Source organism: Anolis carolinensis, unplaced genomic scaffold, assembly GCF_035594765.1.
Source record: "Anolis carolinensis isolate JA03-04 unplaced genomic scaffold, rAnoCar3.1.pri scaffold_13, whole genome shotgun sequence".
Classification (NCBI taxonomy): Eukaryota; Metazoa; Chordata; class Lepidosauria; order Squamata; family Dactyloidae; genus Anolis; species Anolis carolinensis.
Window position 1 is genome coordinate 12,778,319 of NW_026943824.1, and position 24,845 is coordinate 12,803,163.

Here is a 24,845-nt window from a genome sequence, read left to right on the forward strand (position 1 = left end):
GCAGTTCGAAAACATGCAAATGTGAGTATATCAATAGGTACCACTCCGGCAGGAAGGTAACGGCGCTCCATGCAGTCATGCCGGCCAAATGACCTTGGAAGTGTCTATGGACAACGCCAGCTCTTTGGCTTAGAAATGGAGATGAGCACCAACCCCCAGAGTCAGACACAACTGGATTTAACATCAGGGGAAATATTCACCTTTATTAACGTTCTGTTGGCCCATTTATGTTGGATAAGTCAGACTACCGTAGTAGTAGTAGTACTTACTTAGGCGATCCCTCGTAGCTCGAGGATGCTTGTTTTCCATCCCTGGTGTTTCGGGGGTGGGTTCTTAGGTGGCTGAAGAGACCGATTCTTGACCCGCATATTCTCCTGCAGTGAGGACATTGGTTTCCAGGTGGAAGGCGGTCCCGGTCGGGGTTAGCTTGTTGCTCCTTCCTCTTAGCACGTTTCTCCCTTAAGCCCTCCGTTCGTGCCTCTTCAAACTCCGCAGCACTGCTGGTCACAGCTGACCTCCAATTAGAGCGCTCAAGGTCCAGGGCTTCCCAGTTCTCAGTGTCTATGCCACAGTTTTTAAGGTTGGCTTTGAGCCCATCTTTCAATCTCTTTTCCTGCCCACCAACATTACGTTTCCCGTTCTTGAGTTTGGAGTAGAGTAACTGCTTGGGAGACGGTGATCTTTGGGCATTCGGACAACGTGGCCAGTCCAGCGGAGTTGATGGCGTAGGAGCATCGCTTCAATGCTGGTGGTCTTTGCTTCCTCAAGCACGCTGACATTTGTCCACCTGTCTTCCCAAGAGATTTGCAGGATCTTTCTGAGGCAACGCTGATGGAAACACTCCAGGAGTTTGGTGTGACGTCTGTACACAGTCCATGTTTCGCAGGCGTAGAGCAGGGTTGGGAGGGGAATGGCTAGTAGTAGTAGTAGTAGCACAAGGGGTAAAAGGAGAAGCAGAAGAAGATGAAGTAGTCCTCCAGCGCAACTTCATGGTCAACTTCTACCTCAACATCATCTTCATCTTGGAAAGAAGTCACGAGTGGAGTGCCGCAGGGCTCCGTCCTGGGCCCGGTTCTGTTCAACATCTTTATTAACGACTTAGACGAAGGGTTAGAAGGCACGATCATCAAGTTTGCAGACGGGACCAAACTGGGAGGGAGAGCCAACACTCCAGAAGACAGGAGCAGAATTCAAAACGATCTTGACAGACTAGAGATGGGCCGAAACTCACAAAATGAAGTTCAACAGGGACAAATGCAAGATACTTCACTTCGGCAGAAAGAATGGAAATCAAAGATACAGAATGGGGGACGATGCCTGGCTAGACAGCAGTGTGTGCGAAAAAGACCTTGGAGTCCTCGTGGACAACAAGTTAAACATGAGCCAACAATGTGATGTGGCAGCTAAAAAAGCCAACGGGATTCTGGCCTGCATCAATAGGGGAATAGCGTCTAGATCCAGGGAAGTCCTGCTCCCCTCTATTCTGCCTTGGTCAGACCACGTTACCTGGAATCACACTGTGTCCAATTCTGGGCACCGCAGATGAAGGGAGATGTTGACAAGCTGGAAAGCGTCCAGAGGAGGGCGACTAAAATGATTAAGGGTCTGGAGAACAAGCCCTATGAGGAGCGGCTTAAAGAGCTGGGCATGTTTAGCCTGCAGAAGAGAAGGCTGAGAGGAGACATGATAGCCATGTACAAATACGTGAAGTCATAGGGAGGAGGGAGGGAGCTTGTTTTCTGCTGCCCTGGAAACTAGGACACAGAACAATGGCTTCAAACTACAGGAAAGGAGATTCCACCTGAACATCAGGAAGAACTTCCTCACTGTGAGAAGGGCTGTTCAACAGTGGAACTCTCTGCCCCGGACTGTGGTGGAGGCTCCTTCTTTGGAGGCTTTTAAGCAGAGGCTGGATGGCCATCTGTCGGGGGTGCTTTGAATGCGATTTCCTGCTTCTTGGCAGGGGGTTGGACTGGATGGCCCATGAGGTCTCTTCCAACTCTACTATTCTATGATTCTATGAACATGACCATAGGAATGCCTTGGAGAACCCAGAGAGCTTGCTAGAAGTGTTTCCTCTGGGTCAGGCATGGGCAAACTTTGGCCCATGCCTGACCTAGGCCCCTCCATTACAACTTTATAGTTGACCTGAAGGACTTCCCAGAGAAGACCCAGATGCCTCCCCTAAGTGCAAACAGACCTTTTTGTGCCCATCTTCCAACCAGCCCCTCTTTCTCCCCTAATGCAGGTGGCCCTGGCCTTGAAGGCGCTGCAGCGGTTCCGCCTGGGGACGGACATGTCGCTCTTCGCCACGGACCAGTTCCCGCCGGACCCCAACGCGGGATACCCCGGGTACCCCACCGGCTCGGGTGTGGAAAGCACGGACACCTACCAGAGCCCCCCGTTCTCCGAGACCTTGGACACGAGCCCCAAGGGCTACCAGGTGCCGGCCTATTGAGGAGCATGGCAGGGTCTGCTATTATTTTGGGGAGGGGGGTATCGTCCCATGTGGTTGTATAGCAAACGGGATCCCGGCTGACCGGAAACTGACCCGGCTTCCCTTTCTATGGTGCAAAGTATAGTCAACTGGTTGGTCGCGAAATGTATTCAAGAGTCCTCTTCTTAGTTTTCTAAATGTGTGGCAAGTTTTAAACGTGTGCCGGGTTCAACTTTTAACTCTTAGCTCATTTGGTGATACAGTGGATTCTGTACTGTGGTGGTATTGGTTCTTGTCTTTTACCTGTCCGAGGATCTTCTTTCTTTTTTTAAAGAGATATATAGACATACATATAAATAAATATATATATATAAATATATATACAAAACACAAAGTCAACAGTGTTCCCTCTAAGCAGGACATTCGAGGACGGTTGCTGCTGCTCATGGCTGGAAAACGCACAGGAAACGAGCCATCACTCGGCCAGTTTTTCCAAAAAAAACCCTTCTGTTTTCCACTTTCTTCCCCCAAATAAGTAGATGCATTATCTTGTCTTCCAGGGAGAACCCCCCCCCCAAAAAATTGTTCTCTTAATTTTCATTTGAGGGATTTTCTCCTACCTTTGCTCTTTCCTTTTTTAACCATAGGAAATGTCACTTGGGTTCCTCTCGTCCCGTCCCCTGTCCCCCCAAAAAAGTGCCAAAATCTCAAGCCAAAAATTAAATTATGTTACTTTTTATACAGTTATAAAATTCCTGAAACGAATGAATCTAGGCTGCAAACTTTAGCTTAATATCTGCGTTTTCAGATGGGATTCTGGGCTTTAAAATGTTTCCCCGTCACTTGTTTAAAACACATTTTTTGCACTTAAGGCAGTGGGAAAACATTTCAGATCTGGAACAGCCATCACTGGAGTGAGAAATGAAGCATTATGGTAGGTCCAGAAGAGCCTAAAAACAGGCGAAGTGGAGCATCCCGGCTTTCCGACTCATATATTCTTCCATCTCTAAAGTTAGAAAGAGGTATTTGAAGCCATTTTGGAGGAAAGGGATAAATAGAAAAGGGCCAAGAATGGGAAAACCAGTTCCCTTCAATGGGAATGGTCTCAAAATACATTGAGAAGGAATGCTGTGTTCCTCATATGCAGCCATTTGACAACCTTTTTATGCCTTTGTCACACCAAAATACAGTGCCATTCTACCCTTTGAAATATTAGGGGTATGTTGTGTGTTTTCCAGGCTGTATGGCCATGTTCCAGAAGTATTCTCTCCTGACGTTTTGCCCACATCTATGGCAGGCATCCTCAGAGGTTGTGAGGTATATGGGAAAACTAAGAAAGGAAGATTTATGACTGCCATAAATGTGGGCAAAACTTCAGGAGAGAATATGGCCATACAGCCCAGAAAACTCACAACAACCCTGTGATTCTGACCATGAAAGCCTTCAACAACACGATTTGGGATGTTTGTAAGACATGTCCCTATGCCCTTAAGGCTGGCTATACCCCGCCTGGCATTTTGATAAAGACATTTACTAAGTCAATGGCCAGTGTGTAAACCCAACACTGTATCGAAATCGGTAAGTCTAGACAAGTCTATACAGAAAGTGTTGGATTGACCAATCAGCCATTGATTGAGTAGCCTTGAACCCATCTCAATCACTATTGAATCAATGGGTAAGTTTTGGGGCCAAAATTATACATTTCAATATGACCCATATATTGGTTTAGACTTAAAGCTGGCTATACCTGGCCTAGCATTTTGCTAAAGACATGTACTAAATCAATGGCCAATTTGTAAATCCAACATTCTGTATAGACTTCTTGATTTATACAAGGGTCATATCGAATTCTGTAAATCAAGATTGGTCTCTACAGAAAGTGTTGGATTTACCATTTATTGTACACACTTGATGTGCATGTTGACCCCATGTTTAAGTCAAGGGCAGGTTTGGGGGACAAAATTATGAATTCCTTCCAAAGTTTCTGCAAACCCTAACCTATGTGTATGGAGATGCTTCATAAGTATTGCATATGAGTCATATTATTAGAGTAATGGTAGCTCCGTTAAATAACATTGGGTACCAGCCTACAGACAACCAAATTGGCTGTATTCACATTTTAGTATCTGTCCCACATTCACAATTTCATAACAGGACACAACCGGGTTCGATCTCCAAAACCCCCAAACCTATAGGGTCTGAAGCTGGAACGGTTTCCGAAACAAACAGGGTCCGAAAGCAGTCAAACTGTAGCAATATTTCCCTTAGAGAGAACACTGCCATCCTAGCGGGGCGACCGTGCGTTTTTCGGTATTTTTAGGCAACAAACGGAAGCTGTCATACACCTTAAATGTCTTTTCTTTCAATCGAGATTGTACAAAATATAAATGTCTGTTCGGTACAAGTGTATTTTTTCTAACTGTATAAAAAAAAAGAAATCCATTCCAGAGTATCCGTGTATTTGCCTGTAAAAAGGAGGAGAAAAAAAGGAGAGAGTCCATGTTCTTCTGTCTGAGTGGATAGCAGTGTTTATGTGCTGTATATTACCATTTTGAATGTATGCACCTTATGCCTACGGATATATTCTCTTTTCCATCCTTGACCCCCAACTCATTTTTTCTTCTTGGGCCTGAAAGGACTCCAAAGGTATTGGCTTTAACGGCGCTTTGTAGGAAGGCTTTCTCATCTGACAAATAAGGCCTGTCACGTGACTTCCCCAAAGGATTCTTTTTGGGCCAAGAGGAGAGTCCACTGCTCACCCAGGTCCAGCAAGGTGCCCTCAAGTGGCTTGGACAGCATCAGGAATTGTGGAAGTTGCCTATGGACTGATCCACTGGCTTAGATTATATCCTTCTGTCAATGCATTCAAGGTGCCTGAGGCAGCAGACAGCATACTGTCTGTGACATACAATATACTGTATTTACTCAAATCTAATGGTCGCCTTTTTTGGCTAAACTACCGTGCCAAAATTAGCATGTGCATTAGATTCGCGTATTAGGTTAATCTTAGTGCTGAGCCAAAGCAATAGGGGAAGCTGCTTAAGGAGCACCTGGAGCTTCTATTAGTTAATTGTCATAGTTCAATGCTGTGTAATCTTGGGATTTGTAGTTCGGTGAGGCATCTGCATCTTTGGCAGAGAAAGCTCAATGCCTTGCAAAAGTACAGCCCTCAAGACTCAACAGCATTGAACCAAGGCAGTTAAAGTGGATTCATTCTACAGCATAGATGCACCCCAAGGTTTCTTTCCCATTGCTGGAAGCTTTGGTGTTCCAATAATTTCCAACTGTTGCAACTGTAATGGGCATATTACAGAGTGCGTCTTCTGTTGCTGTGCATTACATTCGTCAGCAAATACTTTTTGGTTTCAGGGTTTTGTAAATGGAGATGCACATTAGATTCGATGGTGCATGAAACTCAAGTAAACTTAGCCCCCATTTTCACAGGGGACTTAGCAGCATGGAAATGTGAATTCTACTCAAAATGAGCTGCTTCTGGAGGAAGCACATTACAGGATTGAGCCAGAGGACCTGGGAAATGGCATCTCTCTAGTATTTCCAGGCTACCCAGTGCAGTTGTATGATTAGTTTGCAGAAATATTCCATGGAATTATGCTGGAGGACCTAGAAAATGCCTAGAGAGAATGTGCCTCTGTATTTCCAGGTCCTCCAGTGCCAACCTTTTGCTTCTTCACCTGAAGCCGTAAAGCCCATCCTCCCTTTGCTCCACTGAGGATTTCCAACCAGACTGGTTTGGGGAAAAACCAGGGTTCAAATCCCTGCTCAAGCCACGGAAACATTTGGGTGGCCTTCTTTTGGGTGAACAACCTCTCTCACTCTCTCTGCCTCGGAGGAACCTCCATGAAGTAAAGCCCTGCCAAGGAATGCCTCACATGGCCTTCATGAATCCAGCCAACCACAGCCTTTAAGGCTGTCTAGCAAAAGTCCATATGTCTGCCAAGTCGACTTTCTTTTTATGCCACAGGAGCAAAAACAGGTTATTAACCCAGGCCTCCCTTCACACCACCTACATTCTAGTATGGGGCTTCTTCACAACAAGGGCCAAACCCTTCTGCCTTTACCTGCGAGAGAGAGAGAGAGAGATATATATATATATATACACACACACACACACACACATGTGTATATGTATATATGTGTGTGTGTATATATAGATATAGATATATGCAGGGCAGTCCCTCCCACTTTTGCTTCCAAGGCCTCCGCTGTTGCTTGTAATTCAGATTATAGAAATACAAGAAAGAAAGCAAAAGAGGGATTCCCTCCCAGCGGCCTGCAGTCTGCTGTGATGCACACATCTCCACCTCCTTCGCATAGCGTCCAATAAAATATACCAAACGTGCAGATACCTCTCTTCCAAAGCACGAAACTGCTGCTACCGAAAACAACAACAACATACAGTTGCAGTTGTTAATCCTCCAATGTATACTGTGGTCAAAAAGTGGTCTGTGTAAAAGAAGTTTCTTCTTTCTTTTTTAATGTTTACAGTTTGTTTTGTTTTTTTGTATGTACATAATGATAATGACTATTCTAGAAAGACAAAAGACCATTTGGAAAGACAAAAACCACCAATCTGTGATTGTGTACTTTTAATTGTCTGTGAACTGACTGCAACTTATTTTCCAATAAAGGTTTTAAGATTTAACGGCGTCTCCATTAATGTCCTATGACAGAAACCAAGGGGAAGGAGAAGGAGGCCATGGGACACTCTTAAAGTGGTTAAAGCAGACATTGAATGCAGCCTGTGGCCATCTATAACAACTGAGAATCTCTATTAACAACTGAGAATCTCTTCTGAACAATGGAAGTGTCACTGACCCTGGTTTATTTGAGCCAACGTTGGCTAAAGGCAGGGGAAAAGTATAGCCAGAGACCCAGGCAAGGCAACAAAATGGATCATGGGCTGCAAAGGGTGACTTGTGAAACTGAGCCAGTTGTGTGCCCTGTTTTATGAGAGTTGTGTTTGTTAAAACCCCAAATAGGAAGGCAGCATCTACAGTAGCTGCTCTGTTCGTTGCTATACTTGCCCCATCAAAACCTGTGGGAGCCCAAGCAGGAATCAATGGAGGTAAACGCGTTCTGAGGAGCGTCGTATTCAATGCCCTGCAGGGCCGAAGACCGAAAGGGAGGTCATACAGCTTGCAGGCCTCATGCTGTCCCTAAATATCCCTTTTGCCGCATCTAGATCTCTATACTTCCTGTGCTTCAAACCTCCAAACACTAAAAAAAACCCACCAAATTTTGGGTACATGTAGGCCTGGTTCGTCTTTGGATGGGAAAGGCCACTGCATTAAGAATCTACCTGAAAGCTATCAGTTTCAGCTGATATTATCAGTCTACATGGGCATCCAATGGGGCTCCCTATATTATTTTTATTCTAACTTGGGGGGTATTTCACTCCATAAGCCAAGCAACTTATTTGTTTACTGGAAGGAAACACAAAAAGCCAGCCAAGGCCGTTCCGCAAAAGGACTTGAGACCCTCCTATCTTGTTGACCTCCGTTAATATCCACTTTCGGAGACACGAAACAGCAGCATTGGATGGTCAACGTGGAGCCGCTTTTAATGAGCCATCTGATCAGAGGTGGAGTGCTGTTCTTTCCTCCCAAACAGTGGAACACAACCTGAATTGCATCTCTGAGCTAAAAATGCAGGTTTACAGGGAGATGGAAAAGTACAGAATGTGGCCTGTTCCTACATAGAGTTCTAACAGCAGGAAAAGGAAATGAGGTTTCTCTTACCCAAAAACAATCTATAAAGGCTTAACAGCAGCTTCAAATTTATCATAAAGTGAAGGAGTGAAGAGGACAGGGCTCGTTGCGCCTATCTTTATTCCTGGACCTTCTGCCTGCACCTTTCACCATTCCCAATGGTTCCCCTTTGCAGCTAACCATCCTAACCTTTTTCTGTAAAAACGTCCCCACCTGTGCTTCATGTTTACATTCAGAAAACAGTGACTTCCCTGTCTCTGATGGGAAGCCAAGCCACAAAGCCTGTGACCCTGCAATGCCAGCCTATTCGGAAGAAGCAGAACTTCCCTGGCACCATTGCCTCCCCAATATGCTAGCACCTCTGCTTCCCCCTCTGACTCACACAGACATCCACAGCGCCATCCGCTCTCTTGAGAGCCCACCCCCCAAGAAGCATGTGTTGCTTGTTTTTTTTTTAAAGATGGAGACGGCCCTTTTTATTGGTTCACCTGGCACAGCTAGCTGATGATCCTGCTGATGGCCTGCAGGGACGGGAACTCCTCCTCTTCCTGCTCCAAATGCAAGGCCTTGTGGGAGGCCATGTCCTGCGGGGTCAGCACCTGCTGGCAGGTGGGGCAGACACAGCAGTCCAGGCCCAGGCCCGGCTCCGGTTGCCAGGCCGCCTTGCGGGGGTTCTTCCGGGGCTTCCCAGCCTTGGCCCGGGCCTCGTTGTGGGTGGCCAACAGTTCCTGCTGCTTGGCCGTGTCCGGCAGCAGCACCAGCAGCTCGCTGAAGATCCTTCGGAAGTTCTCTCCCAGCAACTCCTGGCAGCTTCGATAATACTGCTCCGCAGAAATCTGGCCCTGAAAAGAAGAGGGAGATTGGAGCATTTTAGAAAGCGGAAAAGCGGGAAGGCCCTTTTCATGAAACAAATTACGGGATCTTTTCTTTTAGAATAATCAATAAAACTTTTAAGACAAAAATATGGATTCCATTTACGAGGAGAGATATTCCAACGAAGTATCAGGCAGGGTTTCTTCACAGAAAGAGCTATTTGAGAGTGGAATGAAGAGAAGTGAGGAATGAGCAAAAGGTGGCAAATGCTTCGAAAATGTGGGCTCCTCACCTGCCGGAACTGCCCCGAATAGGTCTTGAATTTGTTGAACTGAGACTCGTCGTCCTGAAGGAATTCCTTGATGGACTGGATAAGCTGGATGTTCCGCTGCTGGAAGTTTTCTAGGATCAGGTAGGGTCCTTGGCAAGGTTTTGGCCTGGTTTTTTTTGGAGGGGGGAGGGAAGAACCAAACCATCTTTGAGTGTTTTTTTCCCAAAAAAACCCCATTGCTGCAGATGCTCACAGAGAGGCATCAGAACACTGTCCTGCAAGTGTAATTCATTTCCCCCCGTCTTCTGGAGCATTAGCTCTCCCTCCCAATATGGTGTCATCTGCAGACTTGATGGTCATGCCTTCTAACCCTTCATATAAGTCAGGGGTCCCCAAACTAAGGTCCCCCACATGCGGCCCATCAAAGCCATTTATCCGGCCCCCACAGCGCATGCCTTTCCTGCCTCCTCCCTCACTCGGTGCACACCTTCCAGAGCTTTGCTTGTTTATAATGGCATTTTTATTATTTCATTAATAATTATCAAGGGGATGCTTTGCTAGTGTTTTTGGTGCACAAAGGCAGAAGGGGGGTGGACTAAATGGCCTAAGGGGTCTCTTCCAATCCTCTTTATTATTATTATTATTATTATTATTATTATTATTATTATTATTATTATTATTAACACAAAGAGATGGTATAACACAGAAAACGAGATAGATATGCTGGATTTTGTATCACACAATCACAAGCTCCCAAGTGTTTAGGACTGTGTGATGTATTATTATTATTATTGAGGCTGGGTGGCCATCTATCAGGGGTGCTTTGCTTGTGCTTTTGATGCACAAAGATAGAAGGGGGTGGACTAAGTGGCCCAAGGGGTCTCTTCCAACCCTCTATTATTTTTATTATGATTGTTACCATTGAAACTGTATTTGTTCTCGTTTGGGTTTTTTTACTTCAAAATAAGAGATGTGCAGTGTGCATAGGAATTTGTTTATAGATTTTTTTTCAACTATAGTTCGACCCTCCAATGGTCTGAGGGACAGTGAACTGGCCCCCTGTTTAAAAAGTTTGGGGACCCCTGATCTAAGACATTAATAAAGATGTTGAACAGAACCAGGCACAGGATGGAAACCTGCTTATGAGACTCCACTAATCATGAAGAGGAAGCATTGGGGAGAATCACCCGCTGGGCTCGTTCGCTTAACCAATTACAGATCCACCTAACCGTAGTTTTGCCTGGCCCATATTTGACTAGATTGTTTGCCAGAAGGTCATCAAAGGCCTGCGGCAATAAGAAGGTATCTTTTGGCACAGGAAAGGATCTCTAGAAAGCGCCTCCAGAATTCGGAGGCCACCATGACAAGATCCTCCTCATCCTTTGCCGTAGTTGTTCCCCCCACCCCCCAAAGACTAACTGCCACTCTGGGCCAGAGTGAGGGGGACCAGGAAGACATCATTCCATCATGTCTCCTGTGTCAATATAATAATATACAATACTCATATTATGCTATACTATTAATATATTTTATATACCTATAATATTGATAATAATATTATAATGTAATGCAATAATAATACACTATTTTAATTGTATATTTATATTACATGTAATATTACTAATAATATTGCAATATAGTGTTATATTGCAATATCTATATATATAAAAGACTAATGGTGTCCCCCCGCCCCCGCCACTAAACAACAAAAGTACAAGCCCCAGAACCTAGAAATTTGGCATCGCAATCACCATCCTTGCTCCTAGGTTCCGACAACAAAAATAAAGTCCTAATTAGAGGGAGAGGAATAATTGTTTTTATCCAATTGCTGCCAGTTACAAGGCTAAGCTCTGCCCACCTGGTATCCTAGTAACCCACTCAGCCCAGGGGACAGGCAGACTTAGGCCTCACTTAGGCCTCTTCCACAGATTATCTAATTTGCACTGGATTATATGGCAGTGTAGACTCAAGGCCCTTCCACACAGCTATATAACCCATTTATAATCTTATATTATCTGCTTTGAACTGGATTATCTTGACTCCACACTGCCATATAATCCACTTTAGTGTACATTTTATACAGCTGTGTAGAAGGGGCCTCATATAATCCAGTTCTCAGCATATAAGATTATAAATATCCAGTAGACTCTCACTTATCCAACATAAACAGGCCGGCAGAACGTTGGATAAGTGAATATGTTGGATAATAAGAAGGGATTCAGGAAAAGCCGATTAAACATCAAATTAGGTAATCATTATACAAATTAAGCCCCAAAACATCATGTTATACAACAAATTTGACAGAAAAAGTAGTTCAATTCGCAGTACTGCTATGGTCACAGGTTTGAATTGGGGGAGTGGAGAGAGTCTCCACTGTTAGCCCCAGCTTCTGCCAACCCTGAAGTTCGGAAAACATGCAAATGTGAGTAGATGAATAGGTACTGCTCTGGCAGGAAGGTAATGGCGCTCCATGCAGTCATGCCACATGATCTTGGAGTCTATGGACAACACCAGCTCTTCAGCATAGAAATGGAGATGAGCACCAACCCCCAGAGTCAGACATGAATGGACTTAATGTGAGGGGAAAACCTTTACCCTTTACCTTAACTACCAACAATTCCTCAATACTTTATTTCCCATACCACCATACCTCGCCACAGCAACGCATGGCCAGGCACAGCTAGTAGTAATATATAATGCTTATATTGTGTTATGCTAATAATATAATATATTATGTGTAAATATAACTTGTAAGCTTCCCTGAGTCCCCTTTGGGGTGAGAAGGGCGGGATATAAATGTCGCTAATAAATAAAGCCTATCTCACTACGTAAAGGCAGAATAGAGACCATGCTGGAGCTGCCACTTACTCTTTCGGAGGAACGGGGGCAGTGTCCGGAACGGGTGCAATTGGAACGAAGCCTGGAGGCGGTTTGCTCAGGGGCCCTGACAGCCCCGGAGGAGGCAGTGGGTTGAGCAGCACCACAGAGTTGAAACCTAGGAGATTTGGAGCCAAAAAGAGCCATTATGACATCAGACAAAGCTAGTATTTTATTTACTGCTCTTCAGGGCCTTCATGAATTTTGTTCCTATGCACTGAGGGTGAGCCAGAAGTGACTCCTTGAGTTATTTCCAGAAATAGTCTTAACCATTTTAAGGATCATGAACCAATGCTGTGGAACAGGCAGAGGAGAGGCATACATTAGCGTAACAACGTAAGTGTGGAGTCCCAGCTCAATCCCAGTCAAAGGCTCTCAGGGAAAAGAACTGGGAAAGGTCCTGGAGAGCCATTACCTGCCCAAACAGGTAAAACCCTAGCTAGGTGAGCCATTCGCCTGTCTCAGTATTAAGAAAGCCCTGTCTGATTGTGTGAAGGTTTGGATTCAATTCTCTTTCATCCCAGAATGAGCTGTTCAGAGAATTCAGTGACACTCAGAATTTGCTCCTGGAAAATCTGCTTAACAGCAATAACAATAATAATAATACAATATTTCTAAAGTTGTATAAAAACCATCAATTGTCAAACACACCCTAATTTCAGTACCATTGCCACCAATGAAAATACGTAAGTTACACTTGCAATTCTAAGATGTAACCAATTTTTAGAGATGTTTATGTAGAGAATTGAATTGAAGAATATAATAACAACAATACTATGTAACATGATTTTTGTTATGGGGTTACAAATGTCATTTCCTAATTGGTTCTATCACAAAAACATGGAAAAGGTTTATTAAACTGCAAAACTTTGCTTTTGCGCGACATTCTGCAGTACATTTTGCTCTAATTCAACATAGTTTGTGGCAGTTACGAAAATGAAGTTTCTGTTGTAGAACAACTACTTTCAAAGTAAGTATTACACAATTAAACAGGAAATTCAAACCAGGATCGAATTTTTTTTTGTAACATATCGTAATAATAGGATCTTAGAATTGTGTCTTAGAATTAAAGAAAAACAACAACAACAACAACAACAACAACAACACCACTTTGTTTTTTATCTGCATGTCCTTGTGGCTTGAGGAGGGCCATGATATAGTTAAAAACACATCATAAAATGTATTTTTGGCAGGACATAAAGGCATAAGGTCCTGTACTTTCCCAGCCATAGCTGGTGGCAGGAACCTTTGTACATGCTCGTGGGCATGGCCAAAAAACAGCCCTAACCCAGTCCATGTCAAAAAGAGAACCTAGGCTCTGTCGCTGAATCTCATCCAAGCACATTCAGAATCAATTTTTGTAGCCACCTGGCATTTTTAAACATTTTGGGGATTAATGAAACAAAATTCCTATCCCTATGGTGTGTTCTGAATTCCCACCTGCAGCCCTTACCTGGAGGGGGTGGCATTCGGGGCGGTCCAGCGTTTCCAAGGGCAGGGAAGTCTTCTTGAGGCAGCAGGGTCTGGTTCGGGGCGGGGGGCTTCTTGAGGCCAGGGGGTTCCTTGGAAGCCTGACTGGGGAGGAAGGCTTTCTCAGAGTGGCCGTTCACGACAGTCGCAGCTGGAGGAAGGTCAGGGGAGAGCTTGGCATCCGGCCCCTTCTCTCCCAAAGCCAGGTCGGGCGCCGCATCCTGCAACGTGGGAGGCGAGGCCGCCTTCAACTTCTCCGCCCCGACCTTCTTCTTCCGGCCCACTCGGATGAACCCTTGGGAACTGGAAGTGGCCAGCAAGGAGGATACGTCTACCATGGTTGGGGCCGCACGGATCTCCTGGGTGGTGAGGCCACCGCGGTCCTCCTCGTCTCCGGAAAGAAGTGCTGCCTTGGTCTTTTTGCCCCCCTTTGCGCCACCGCTGGGGGCTGCTTTCCGAGGGGGTTGGCTGGGGTTAACGGCAGCCACAGTCCGGGCCACATTTTTGCCAGAGCTGCAGCTCCAGGCGGAGGTGAGGGCCGAGACTGGGTTTGGCTGGACGCGGGACACCAAGGCCGGGAAGTCCTCCTCTTGGAAGGCAGACCTCTTGGCGGTGGCTGTGTAGCTCAAGGAGAGGGCTGAGGAAGCGGCAGGAGCGGAGGAGGAAGAGAGGCTGGGGAAGTCTTCTTCGTCCAGCTTGACCGGAGCTGGCTGGGAGGAGCTACAAGGGGTATATCGCATGTGAGGACTAACACTGTACAATACCATGCAACCCTAAACTGTTGGAAATGACAAACTTCTTCAAGCCTTCTCCAGTAATACTTGGGAACATTGTATGTCTGGCTATATCCTTTTTTGGTGGATGCAGAGGTTGGTCTTTCCTTCCCAACATCCCAACCATATCTCCCCCCAATGATCTGTGGAGAGGAAGAGAGTGAATGGAGAAGGCTACGGAGCCAAACTCAAATAATTACATCCACCGAGACCCTTAGCAGGTTTCATCATTTTGCCTCTGGCTACAGGAACGTAGCCAGGCACTTTGCTGCACTCTCCCCACTTTCCATTAGCAAGGAGAGGGCTGCCGTGGCATGATGGTAACTCCAGATTGCAGAATTATGTAGCAGAATTATGTACGTTTTACACAGGATGTCAGATTTGGAGAGGAACAATGGCCATAATTACCAGAGAGAGCCTGACTTGCAACTGTCCCCAAGCAATTTTTGGTCTAAATTATTTTACATCAGCACACACAAATGTGGCCTGAGCCTGGTCCCACCAAATCAAGACCTCACCTCTGCAAACAGCCCACGACCGGTGTGCCAATGGCAGGGAAGTCTTCCTGACTCAGAACGGCATTCGGAAGAGCTTCCTTGGGAGCTTGGGAGGAAGAAGAGGGAGGCAGGTTGAACTAAGAGGGCCTTTAAAGGGCCCTCTCTTCCAGAAAGGCTAACTTCCGATCCCATGGGTGACTCACCTGGTGCTTCAGCCTGAGGCTTTGGTCCTCGCTTTGAGGTGTTCAAGTCTGGGTCCTTTGCGTCTTCCTTCTTCCCACGGATGCTCTCCTCTTTTTCTTCCCCACGCTTTTTCTCCTCTTGCCTTTTGGCAGCGACTGAGGCCCTAACTGCTGCAGCAATGTCCCGGTCTTCTTCTTCCCTGGTTTTTTAAAACAACAAGAATAAAGTGAGCCAGCAAAAGGCAAAACCTCACAACCTCTGAGGATGCCTGCCATAGATGTGGGCGAAACGTCAGGAGAGAATACTTCTGGAACATGGCCACAAAGCCCGAAAGACATACAACAACCCTGTGATCTCGGCCATGAAAGCCTTCGACAACAAAAGGCAAAATGTTCTCCCCTCTTCTGAAAGCACAGGAAGGCAGTCCCTCTTCACTAGAGGCCAAATTAGGGGCAGCTTGGCAGGACACACCAAGGGCTGGTAGTAACAAATTATCCAGGAAGAGACTACTAGCAAGATGGAAATTTCTATATTACAGAGAACACCTGTTGACCAAAGGCAGAGCACACAAGCTGCAAACCAAGATCATGTTTGGCCTGCCTATGCTCACTTATGCTGGAAAAGTCATTATGGATCGGCCATGATTTCAAGTATATTTCTTCTTCTTTTTAAGTAAGTCTTTTTAGAGTTGGAATTTATTACGCAGCAAATTCTTCTGTACTTTCCAGGTGATTGGCTTATTTTTTAAAGAGCTCTTGGGAAGCATTTCACAACATGAAAAGCAGACCATGTATTGCATATTGCCAGGCTGTGGCGCAGGCTGGAAAGCAAGCCAGCTGCAACAAATCACTCTGACCAAGAGGTCATGAGTTCGAGGCCAGCCCGTGCCTGCGTCTTGTCTCTGTCTCTGTTATATATTATGGCATTAAATGTTTGCCTTTATGTGTGCAATGTGAGTCCCCTTCGGGGTGAGAAGGGCGGAATATAAATGCTAGAAATAAATAAATAAATAAATAAATGGAAGCTAACTGGAAAAGGTGCCGAAAACTGTTCTGTCAGCAAATTCCAAGAGCATCCTGAAATGATGCAGAGGTGACACTCTTGTTTCCCAGTTTACATTGTTGTCCACAAACTGTTTTCCAACTTGCAACACCCCCCCCCCCTCCAAGACAACATTACCTTTTGTATCGCCAGCTGCCCCTCCTGTTTTGTTGCCCACCTCGCAGGCCTGTCCTGGTTCCTCTCATTTGGCGGCTGTATCGATCAACCTCTTCGTAATCTTCCCCGCTCACGACGCCTGGAATTAGAAGATACAGGGCACATCAGCCTCAAAACACCCCATTTTCCCAAAGGGTTACTATTCCAGAGGATTAGAACATGTTACAACAGAGATGAACTGCATGTTCAAGACCTAACTTGTTTCCCTCAAGCAATAAGGAGAGGTGGGTAAGAAATAAACATTATTATTATTATTATTATTATTATTATTATTATTAGTAGTAGTAGTAGTAGTAGTAGTAGTAGTAAAATAATAACAACAATAGCCTGCTAGGTAAGTCTTCCTGGATATAAAAAGGCCAGAAGACTTTCCACAGTTGTGAAAGTACATGCCCACAGACACTATTCAACCAAGTTCAAGGTCACTTTATTATGATCAATGACCAGCTCGTAAGAAGAGTCCCGCACAAACACATCAGGTCTAAGAGTCAGTAAATTTTAAAATTTTACTTTAAAACTCTAAAACCTTAAAATAAGTGCACTGCCAGGACATCAAGACAATTAAGCCAAAAATCTAAGCCAAAGCTATATACAGGATTATACCAAAACCCAATACAATTAGTGGAATTAAAAGAAAGAGAGTCTGAAGGGAGGGAATTGGGGTGCTCATGAGGCAGTTTTCCATGGTTTCAGCAAACAAATCCTTGCCCATTAAGAAAGCCAAGACTCTCAAAAAGACTGCATCCAACATCTACATCTGCATCCAGCATTTTTCCTCTGCAAGGGAAACATGCACAAAGCAAACATTCCAAGCACCCTATAGTTCTATAGTTCAAATTCTATAGTTGTAGAATTTGAATGTTAACACTTGTCCTCTAGAAATGGTTGAAAAATGGAAAAAAAAAAAAAACAGCCAGGGGACTGATACTCAGCCCACCAGTCTAGTGTACCCTCGTTCCTCCGCTGATGCCTTGGCGCATAGTTGAATTGAAGGTCGATCTGCCGGTTCTGCCGGGCCTCTGCTCGGTTCTTGCTGTGGCAGGCTGTCTTGTGGGCCTTGTAGTCTATCTCAGTCCGGAAAGCATGGGTAAACTGCTCGGTGCTGCACCGACCTTCTTCACAGAGGAAGTGCTTCTCACGGAAGTGTTCCCGGAGGTATTCGTAATCGCTGCAGAGGAGGAATAGACGCAGCTCCTGTTAACTGACCCACGAACTCAAAAACATAGGTGTGTTTACGGCAGCAAAAACAGAAATGGAACCACTCACCAATTAGCTTATATTACCAAAATCACAACAAAAGCATGTTGGCATAGATGTGGCAAAACAGGAACCTTTATATATATGTCATGGGAATGTGACAAGGTACAAAAATTTTATTGGAAAATAAAGGGTGAAATGGAAGAAATATCTGGGCTACAAACAGAACTGAATAAAAACTTTTTTTAACCATGAAAATGGAAGGAAAAGGTTGTAACAAAGATTGGGCAGATATTCTAAAATATATGATAGGAGCAATACAAGCAACGTATGGAAAGAGCACAAAAAATTTAATCACAACTGCACCTGGGGGGTGGGGTGGAATAAGGAGAAAGATATAAGTAGGAGACTATGATGGAATTAGAAAGAAGAATTTTAGCTATACTAGAAGAGTACGTAGTTTCTTTTACTTGTATTGTTTAATTTTGTTAATACTTCTGTAATATAATGGTGACAGTTGTACTATATACAAGCCAATAAATATATATATATATATATATATATATATATAAATAAAAATGGAGACAAACCAACATGGAGCTGGGCTTGGAGAGAACTAGTGCCTCATTTCTAAGAGGCCATAGTAGCCCAGGTTGTTGCTGTGCCCACAAACCTATAATATTCCTGTGCGCCGTCAGAATCACAGAAGTGGCAGAAATAGTGGTCTCTTCTCAAATGTTTCAGTAACTCGTCGTTGTCCAAATAGCGCTCATCACAAAATTTACACAAGGGGTGGCCGCGGTGAGATGTGTCATCAGGGTCCCCGTGGATCCTGTGTCGAGCCAGGTCCTTGCGCGAGTACCACTTGCGCTCGTAAGTAAAGATCTGGAATGCAAGTGGGAAAGAGAGAGAGCAGAGCCTTAACTGTGGCAGGCAGCAAGAGGTTCCCTTTGACTCTGAGGACTCCAAAGGCCTCATGGCCACTTACCTTCAGGTGCTTCACACAGAGTTTGCAGCAGAAGAGTTCATGCTGTTTCCTCATGTGTTGCTCCAAGTCCACGACGGTGGCAAAGGGCCTGGCATCCGGGCAGAGTGGGCATTCATGCTGCAAAAGCTTCCTGGGAAAAGAGGCCACAGGACAACAGTCACAAGCTGCAGAGAGCTTTCCTCAATACAAGCCCCTTTGCTTCTCATCAGAAGCGCAAACATCTTTCACAGTCATTTAAAAAATAAATATCACTGTTTTCTACGTGCCTTGAGTGTGGGCTAGATTTTATTTTGATTTACAAATGCATGCTAAGTAATGGAGAAAAGGCTTACAATGACATGATGCAAGCTTATTTATTACACAGACATGTATTGCATATAGCTCCATCTCATGCACACACATGCTTGCACATAAATGTTGCTCATTTTGCAATATTCATTCTGCTTCTGCCTGTTTGCCAGATGGACACTGAACTCTTTTCTCTTGACCATGGAAGTCTTGCTTAGGTTCTTTTCTCCTCCTTTCATCAGGCACATATTTTCCCACAGGGACATCTTTCATCCTTAACTTCCTGGCACTGAGAATGCAAAAGTATTTACGCAGCTGCTTATTTGGCATTCCTTTTCTCACTAAAGGAAGCTGTTTCCATTTCCATTTCTAACCCCCGCTGTTGAAACAGTTTGGGATAATACAAATCAGATATTGTTATTGTTATCATGCCTACAGGGATTGTCACTGCTACTGTAATTTTAAAGAGCTAGTTTATAGAATAAGTTTTAATATTTATATCGGAAAGTGTATACTGTACTTTTAAAAGTTATACATTATTTCATGTCATGGCCTATGGCTGGTACAATAAACAATTCATTCACTAAAGGAAGCAAGATAAAGGGCCGTTACCTATAGAGAGCATAAACTTTTCCATCAGTAAAATAGATGTCATATTTCTTGTCATGCTGCAACTGGCTGAGGTTGATTGTGGAGAATGATGTCAGCTTCCTCCCAAAGACCACCTAAATAGGACAGGAAGAGGAGAGTTAGAGCATGTGCCAAAGTATAAACGGATCAGCTTGGATACTGAGGAAATCATCAGGGAAAGGACACAGACTGGGGCAGTGCTGATGGTGGCTGCAGGAAGGTCAGGTTCAGATCCCAGACAAACTGAGACCTTCTCAGTTTGATTTTTGCCATATGGTTTCCAGAGAGGAAAGAAAAGAGGGATAAGTCACTGCTGTCCAAAGTGGAAAAGAAATTGAGAGAAATCTCATTTTTCCTGGAGTCAGAGAACACAGGATCCCTGTGAGAAAGTGGAAAAACCACAAATATAAATCTGCTATTTTTTAAAATCTGAGAGAATATTTCTCTAGGTATTTCTAAGTCTTCCAGTGCAATTCTATGGCCAATTTCCAGCAAACATTGGCTACAGAATCGCACTGGAGACCTTGAAATGCCAAAGGAGAATATACTTTTTTGGTCACATAAAGGGTGGCGGCAAGCATAGCCATCCGCAAATTACCAAATCTATGAATGCTTTACTTCCAAATGTGGAAGGACAACTGAACTCATTAGTTCTACCCAGGTGAGCTATGTAAGCAACCTACCATTTGAGACACTGGGCTTTATGATCAAAGGGAACAATCACCATTGGATCAAAATGTCTGAGCAAGAGGCAGCAGATGCAGAAAAGACTCAAAGGAGGACACAAAGGGTTTCATTTCTCAAAACCATGTGGTCTGTTTAAAGTTTGTTTTCTCAAGTCACCGGCATGACCTGACTCATTCTACCTTCAAAAAACATCCCTGGTTTGGAGGAACAGATGGTTTCCATTGTTTTGAATGCAAGATGAGCTCATGTAGAAGAAACAGAGGTTACAATAATCTAGCATTTCCCGCTGAGTTGGAAAGAAGGCTTCCCAGAGATCTCTGAGTTGCTTCCTCCCTGCTGATGCCCTAATGGCCTTCTCTCTTTCCCTACAATTTGAGAGTTATGAAAAAGGAAATGCCTCTAGCTAGTGACACACCATGTCAATAATAAATGGGAGGCGTCATCTAATCGGACTGGAAGGGAGGGAGTCATGCTGCAAGAATGTGGGTTTGGGGAGCTCTCCAGAGCAAAACAGAAGAGCAGCCTTGAGGTGAGCCGGATGGACAGGAAGCAAGTTTCAAAGCTTTCAGGGTTTCTCCTTGACATATCCAGCTTAAAGAATCAGGTGACAGACTCTGAAAACCACTACAGAAAGCCATTGGACAAGTCACACTTTCTCAGCTTCAGAGGAAGGCCAAGGCAACCCAGTTCTGAACAAATCTGGCCAAGAAACCCCTATGAAATGTTTGTCATAGATTTGAGAGCACACAGCAAGAACAACCAAGCCATAACATAAACAACAAGCCCCATAGAGAAGTACTGTCTGTCAAAATTCACAATAATGGGTGAGATACACAAGGGCAGGCCATATGTCTAAAAGAAGCACCTTGCAGGGTTCTGTCTCAAGGCCCATGGCACAACCTGATGCCAAACGTCACACTTGCCAAAACTGTTGAGCCATGTCTACAAGTGATGGCTATGAGTTGTGGCAGGAAAATACAAAACAGCTACTTATAATCCTGAGGGGAAAGGAAGCTGCTGGTTTCTAAAATATCATCCCCAGAGAAACTGGACTAAACGTGAGGGCTTGGAAGGAGATATTCTTTCAACATCCAAGATCTGGATACTCAAGAGTTTTATAAGATGTTGGCAAACGCCCAACATAGAGGGTTTTTTCTTTGGTCTCCGAACCTAGCCCTAATGCTATTTCTCTATTCCTTTTCTCTATTCCTGGTTCTAAAGAGCCACTTCCACCAAAAAAATTATCAAATAACATGATCCCTGTGTCTGACTCTTGAACTTGGCAGCAGCGGGAGCACAATGCAAACAAAATGCAGGCAAACACCCCAGAGCATGACAAGGGCAAGCTCACAAGGCTTCCTTTCAAAAGGAGGTGTCAGTGACTGTCCACACAGTAGAATGAGATCAGTTGGAAAACTTTAATGACCTATGGCGCTCTGACCTGGACACAGTCAAATCTCCAAATGGTGATGTCACTACTTTCCAAAGAATTAGAAACGAAACAGGCTTCACTTGCAAACAGGGTGAGCCTGTACTTCCATCATTTCTGTACAGGAAATATCTGAATCGCCTGCCTTTTCAAGCCTTTAATTTCAAGACTATTTGGAGACCTGGCCTCGAGGACAAGAAACAAGTCTTCCAAAAATAAAATGAGTGCATTAGAAACAGTCCAATTTAAAATAGACAGATTTAAAATACACAAATAGAATAAGAATAAAACAACATTGGACAAAACCTATTATCAATCAGGTCTCATAAACAACACATTAAGCAGGTACAATCTGCATAAAAATATACAAGTACGTAAGTGTGGCTCTCCAATGATGATGATGATACCCTGTTTCCATGAAAATAAGACATCCCCTGAAAATAAGACCTAGTAGAGGTTTTCCTGAAGTGCTAAATATAAGTCCTCCCCAAAAGTAAGACCTAGCAAAGTTTTTGTTTGGAAGCATGCCAGCCAAACAGAACACCAGAGCATGCAGGATCGTTAAATGTACCTACAATAGATAGTTGTACATGGAAATAATGATAGTAACAAGAAATTCTTGATAGGATTCAGTTTGGTTATGCTGGTTGTGATGACAACCAGGGCTGTAGCCAGAAAAAAATGTTGTACTATAAAAAGGTAACGGTAAAGGTTTCCCCTGAGGTAAAGTCCAGTCATGTCTGACTCTGGGGGTTGGTGCTCATCTCCATTTCTAAGCCGAAGAGCCGGCATTGTCCGTAGACACCTCCAAGATCATGTGACTGGCATGACTGCATGGAGCGCCATTACTTTCCCGCTGGAGCGGTATCTATTGATCTACTCACATTTGCATGTTTTCGAACTGCTAGGTTGGCAGGAGCTGGAGCTAACAACGGGTGCTCAAGCTGCTCCCGGGATTTGAACCTGGGACCTTTCGGTCTGCTAGTTCAGCAGCTCAGCGCTTTAACGCACTTCGCCACCGGGGCGCCACAGTATGTGTGTATGTGTGTGTATATAACTAGCTTTGCCCGGCCACGCGTTGCTGTGGCTTATGCTTTCAGAGTGTTGCTCTTTATTTACTGTCCTGATTTTAGAGATTATATTGTTCTGTATTATTATATCACAGTAATTATTACATATTATATTTATAATCTTATATTATCTGCTTAGAACTGGATTATATGAGGCCCTTTTACATAGCTGTATAAAATGCACACCGAAGTGGATTGTATGGCAGTGTGGAGTCCAGATAATCCAGTTCAAAGCAGATAATCTAAGTGTGGAAGGGCCTTGAGTCTACACTGCCATATAATCCAGTTCAAATCAGATCATCTGTATTTTATAGGCAGTGTGGAAGAGGCCTAAGTGAGGCCTAACTCTGCCTGTCCCCTGGGCTGAGTGAGTTGCTAGGAGACGGAGGTTAGCCTTCTAACTGGCAGCAATTGGATAAAAACAATTATTCCTCTCCCTTAAGCGGCTGAGGGGGAAAAGGAAAGGGCCTGAGGCTGTGAGGAATGCTGGGAGTTGGAGTCCAAAACCCCTGGAGGGAGGGCCCAAGCCTGGGTGAAGAGTACCTGGTCGAGCTCCTCGCGGCAGACGGCGCAGTACCTCCCGTTGCAGAGGGCCCTCATCCGGACGGAGCAGCGGAAGCAGACGGGGTGGTCGCACCGGCCCAGCGCCACCACCTCCAGCTCCCCGCAGCACAGCACGCAGCAGGGCCCGGCAGCCGCGGGCGGAGGCGGCTTCGCGGCCGAAGGAGAGGCCGGCGGCGGCGTGGAGGCCATGGCAGGGCAGGCCGCCCCGGCTGAGGCAGGCCCACTCGGCCCCGCGCGCAGCCTAGCAACCGCCCCCTCCTCCCTCCCTCTCTCTCTCCCCCCCCTGCCTCCCTTCCTGCCTTCTCCCGCACAAAGAGAGCGGCACTTCCGCTCGTCGCCCCGCACTTCCGCTCGTCGCCTCGGTGACCACTTCCGGTAGGCTGCTAGGCATTGTGGGAGTTGAAGTCCAAAACACCTGATGGGCAGGCGCAGGCTCGCCTCTCCTCCTACTCACTGAAGACTGAATACAGTACTCTTCTAAAAAAGTATATAAGCCTTGATTATGTATACATTGTTATGTAGTGGTGTTAACAGGTACAGTAGAGTCTCACTTATCCAAGCTAAATGGGCCGGCAGAAGCTTGGATAAGCAAATATCTTGGATAATAAGGAGGAATTAAGGAAAAGCCTATTAAACATCAAATTAGGTTATGATTTGACAAATGAAGCACAAAAACATCATGTTTTACAACAAATTTGACAGAAAAAGCAGTTCAATACGCAGTAATGTTATGTTGTAAATACTGTATTTATGAATTTAGCATCAAAATATCACGATGTATTGAAAACATTGACTACAAAAATGCGTTGGATAATCCAGAACGTTGGATAAACGAGTGTTGGATAAGTGAAACTCTACTGTATTACATATAATATTACAGTACAGTGGTATAGTTCAATATATAGTGATATATAATGCTAATATTGTGCTATGCTAATAATATAATATATTGTTTGTACATACAGCTGCTCTGAGTCCCATTTGGGGTGAGAAGGGTGGGATATAAATGTAGTAAATAAATGTAGTAATAGTAAATAAATAAATGAATAATTTTAGACACAGGCTCGCCCAAAGTCTGGCATGACTTGAAGGCACACAACAACAACAATAACAATCCTAATTAACTTGACTATCTCATTGGCCAGAAGCAGATCCACACTTTCCATTGAAATCCTGATAGATTTATGTTGGTTAAAATTGTTCTTATATTCAAATATTGTATTGTTCTTTCATTGTTGTTGTTTTTTGCACTACAAATAAGACATGTGCAGTCTGCATAGAAATTTGTTAAATTTTTTTTCAAATGATAATTCGGCCCCTCAACAGCCTGAAGGATTGTGGACCGGCCCGCTGCTTTAAAAGTTTGAGGACCCCTGCAGTCTCACTTATCCAAGCTAAATGGGCCAGCAGAACGTTGAATAAAGTGCGTGCATATTACTTAACTGTACAAAGATCCCACTTGGCCACCACGCTCACCAAGAGATGCAACAAAAGCAAAACATTCCCATCACATGCACCAGCTGTGGCATGTTCCGCTTTTTCACACAAAAACTAGACAACTACATCTGCTCCAAATGCAAACAGATGACTATGATGGAGCAGAGGATCCAACAGCTCGAGCACCGTATTAAGACCCTTAAGGACATTCAGGCACTCGAGCTCTTCTTGGACACTGCACAACAAGCTGCTGTAGATCAGCAGCCTGCATCACACCAACACCACCA

At 44.6% G+C, this 24,845-nt stretch overlaps 2 protein-coding genes across 2 annotated transcripts in view; one reads left to right on the forward strand and one right to left on the reverse strand.

Moving 5' to 3' along the window:
* The window catches only part of syngr3 (synaptogyrin 3), a 25,493-nt gene extending 18,393 nt beyond the window's left edge, over positions 1–7,100 (forward strand). Inside the window, exon 4 of the mRNA XM_062964522.1 lies at positions 2,249–7,100. Coding sequence (XP_062820592.1) covers positions 2,249–2,458 — 210 coding nt within the window. The 3' untranslated portion in view covers positions 2,459–7,100. The remainder of the gene's footprint in view (positions 1–2,248) is intronic.
* On the reverse strand, positions 7,030–23,427 carry znf598 (zinc finger protein 598, E3 ubiquitin ligase). Its single transcript, XM_008122149.3, has 12 exons — positions 23,101–23,427; positions 19,354–19,466; positions 18,454–18,583; positions 18,139–18,350; positions 17,219–17,436; positions 16,230–16,347; positions 15,071–15,249; positions 14,889–14,973; positions 13,581–14,317; positions 12,119–12,245; positions 9,272–9,416; positions 7,030–9,008 (listed from the first exon to the last, which is right to left on the reverse strand). Exons 1-12 carry the CDS (start codon positions 23,308–23,310, stop codon positions 8,664–8,666), a joined length of 2,619 nt encoding a protein of 872 aa, XP_008120356.1. The 5' UTR covers positions 23,311–23,427; the 3' UTR covers positions 7,030–8,663.
* Between the last annotated feature and the right edge of the window lie 1,418 nt (positions 23,428–24,845).

Excerpts from the sequence above, each read along its gene's own strand:
- znf598 (XM_008122149.3), bottom strand. The coding sequence starts at position 23,310 with ATGGCCTCCACGCCGCCGCCGGCCTCTCCTTCGGCCGCGAAGCCGCCT. Across the intron at positions 16,348-17,218 it reads GCATCAGCGGAGGAACGAGG|GCGTCGTGAGCGGGGAAGAT; the intron begins GTACACTAGACT and ends TTCTAATTCCAG. Across the intron at positions 9,009-9,271 it reads ATTCGGGGCAGTTCCGGCAG|GGCCAGATTTCTGCGGAGCA; the intron begins GTGAGGAGCCCA and ends TCTTCTTTTCAG.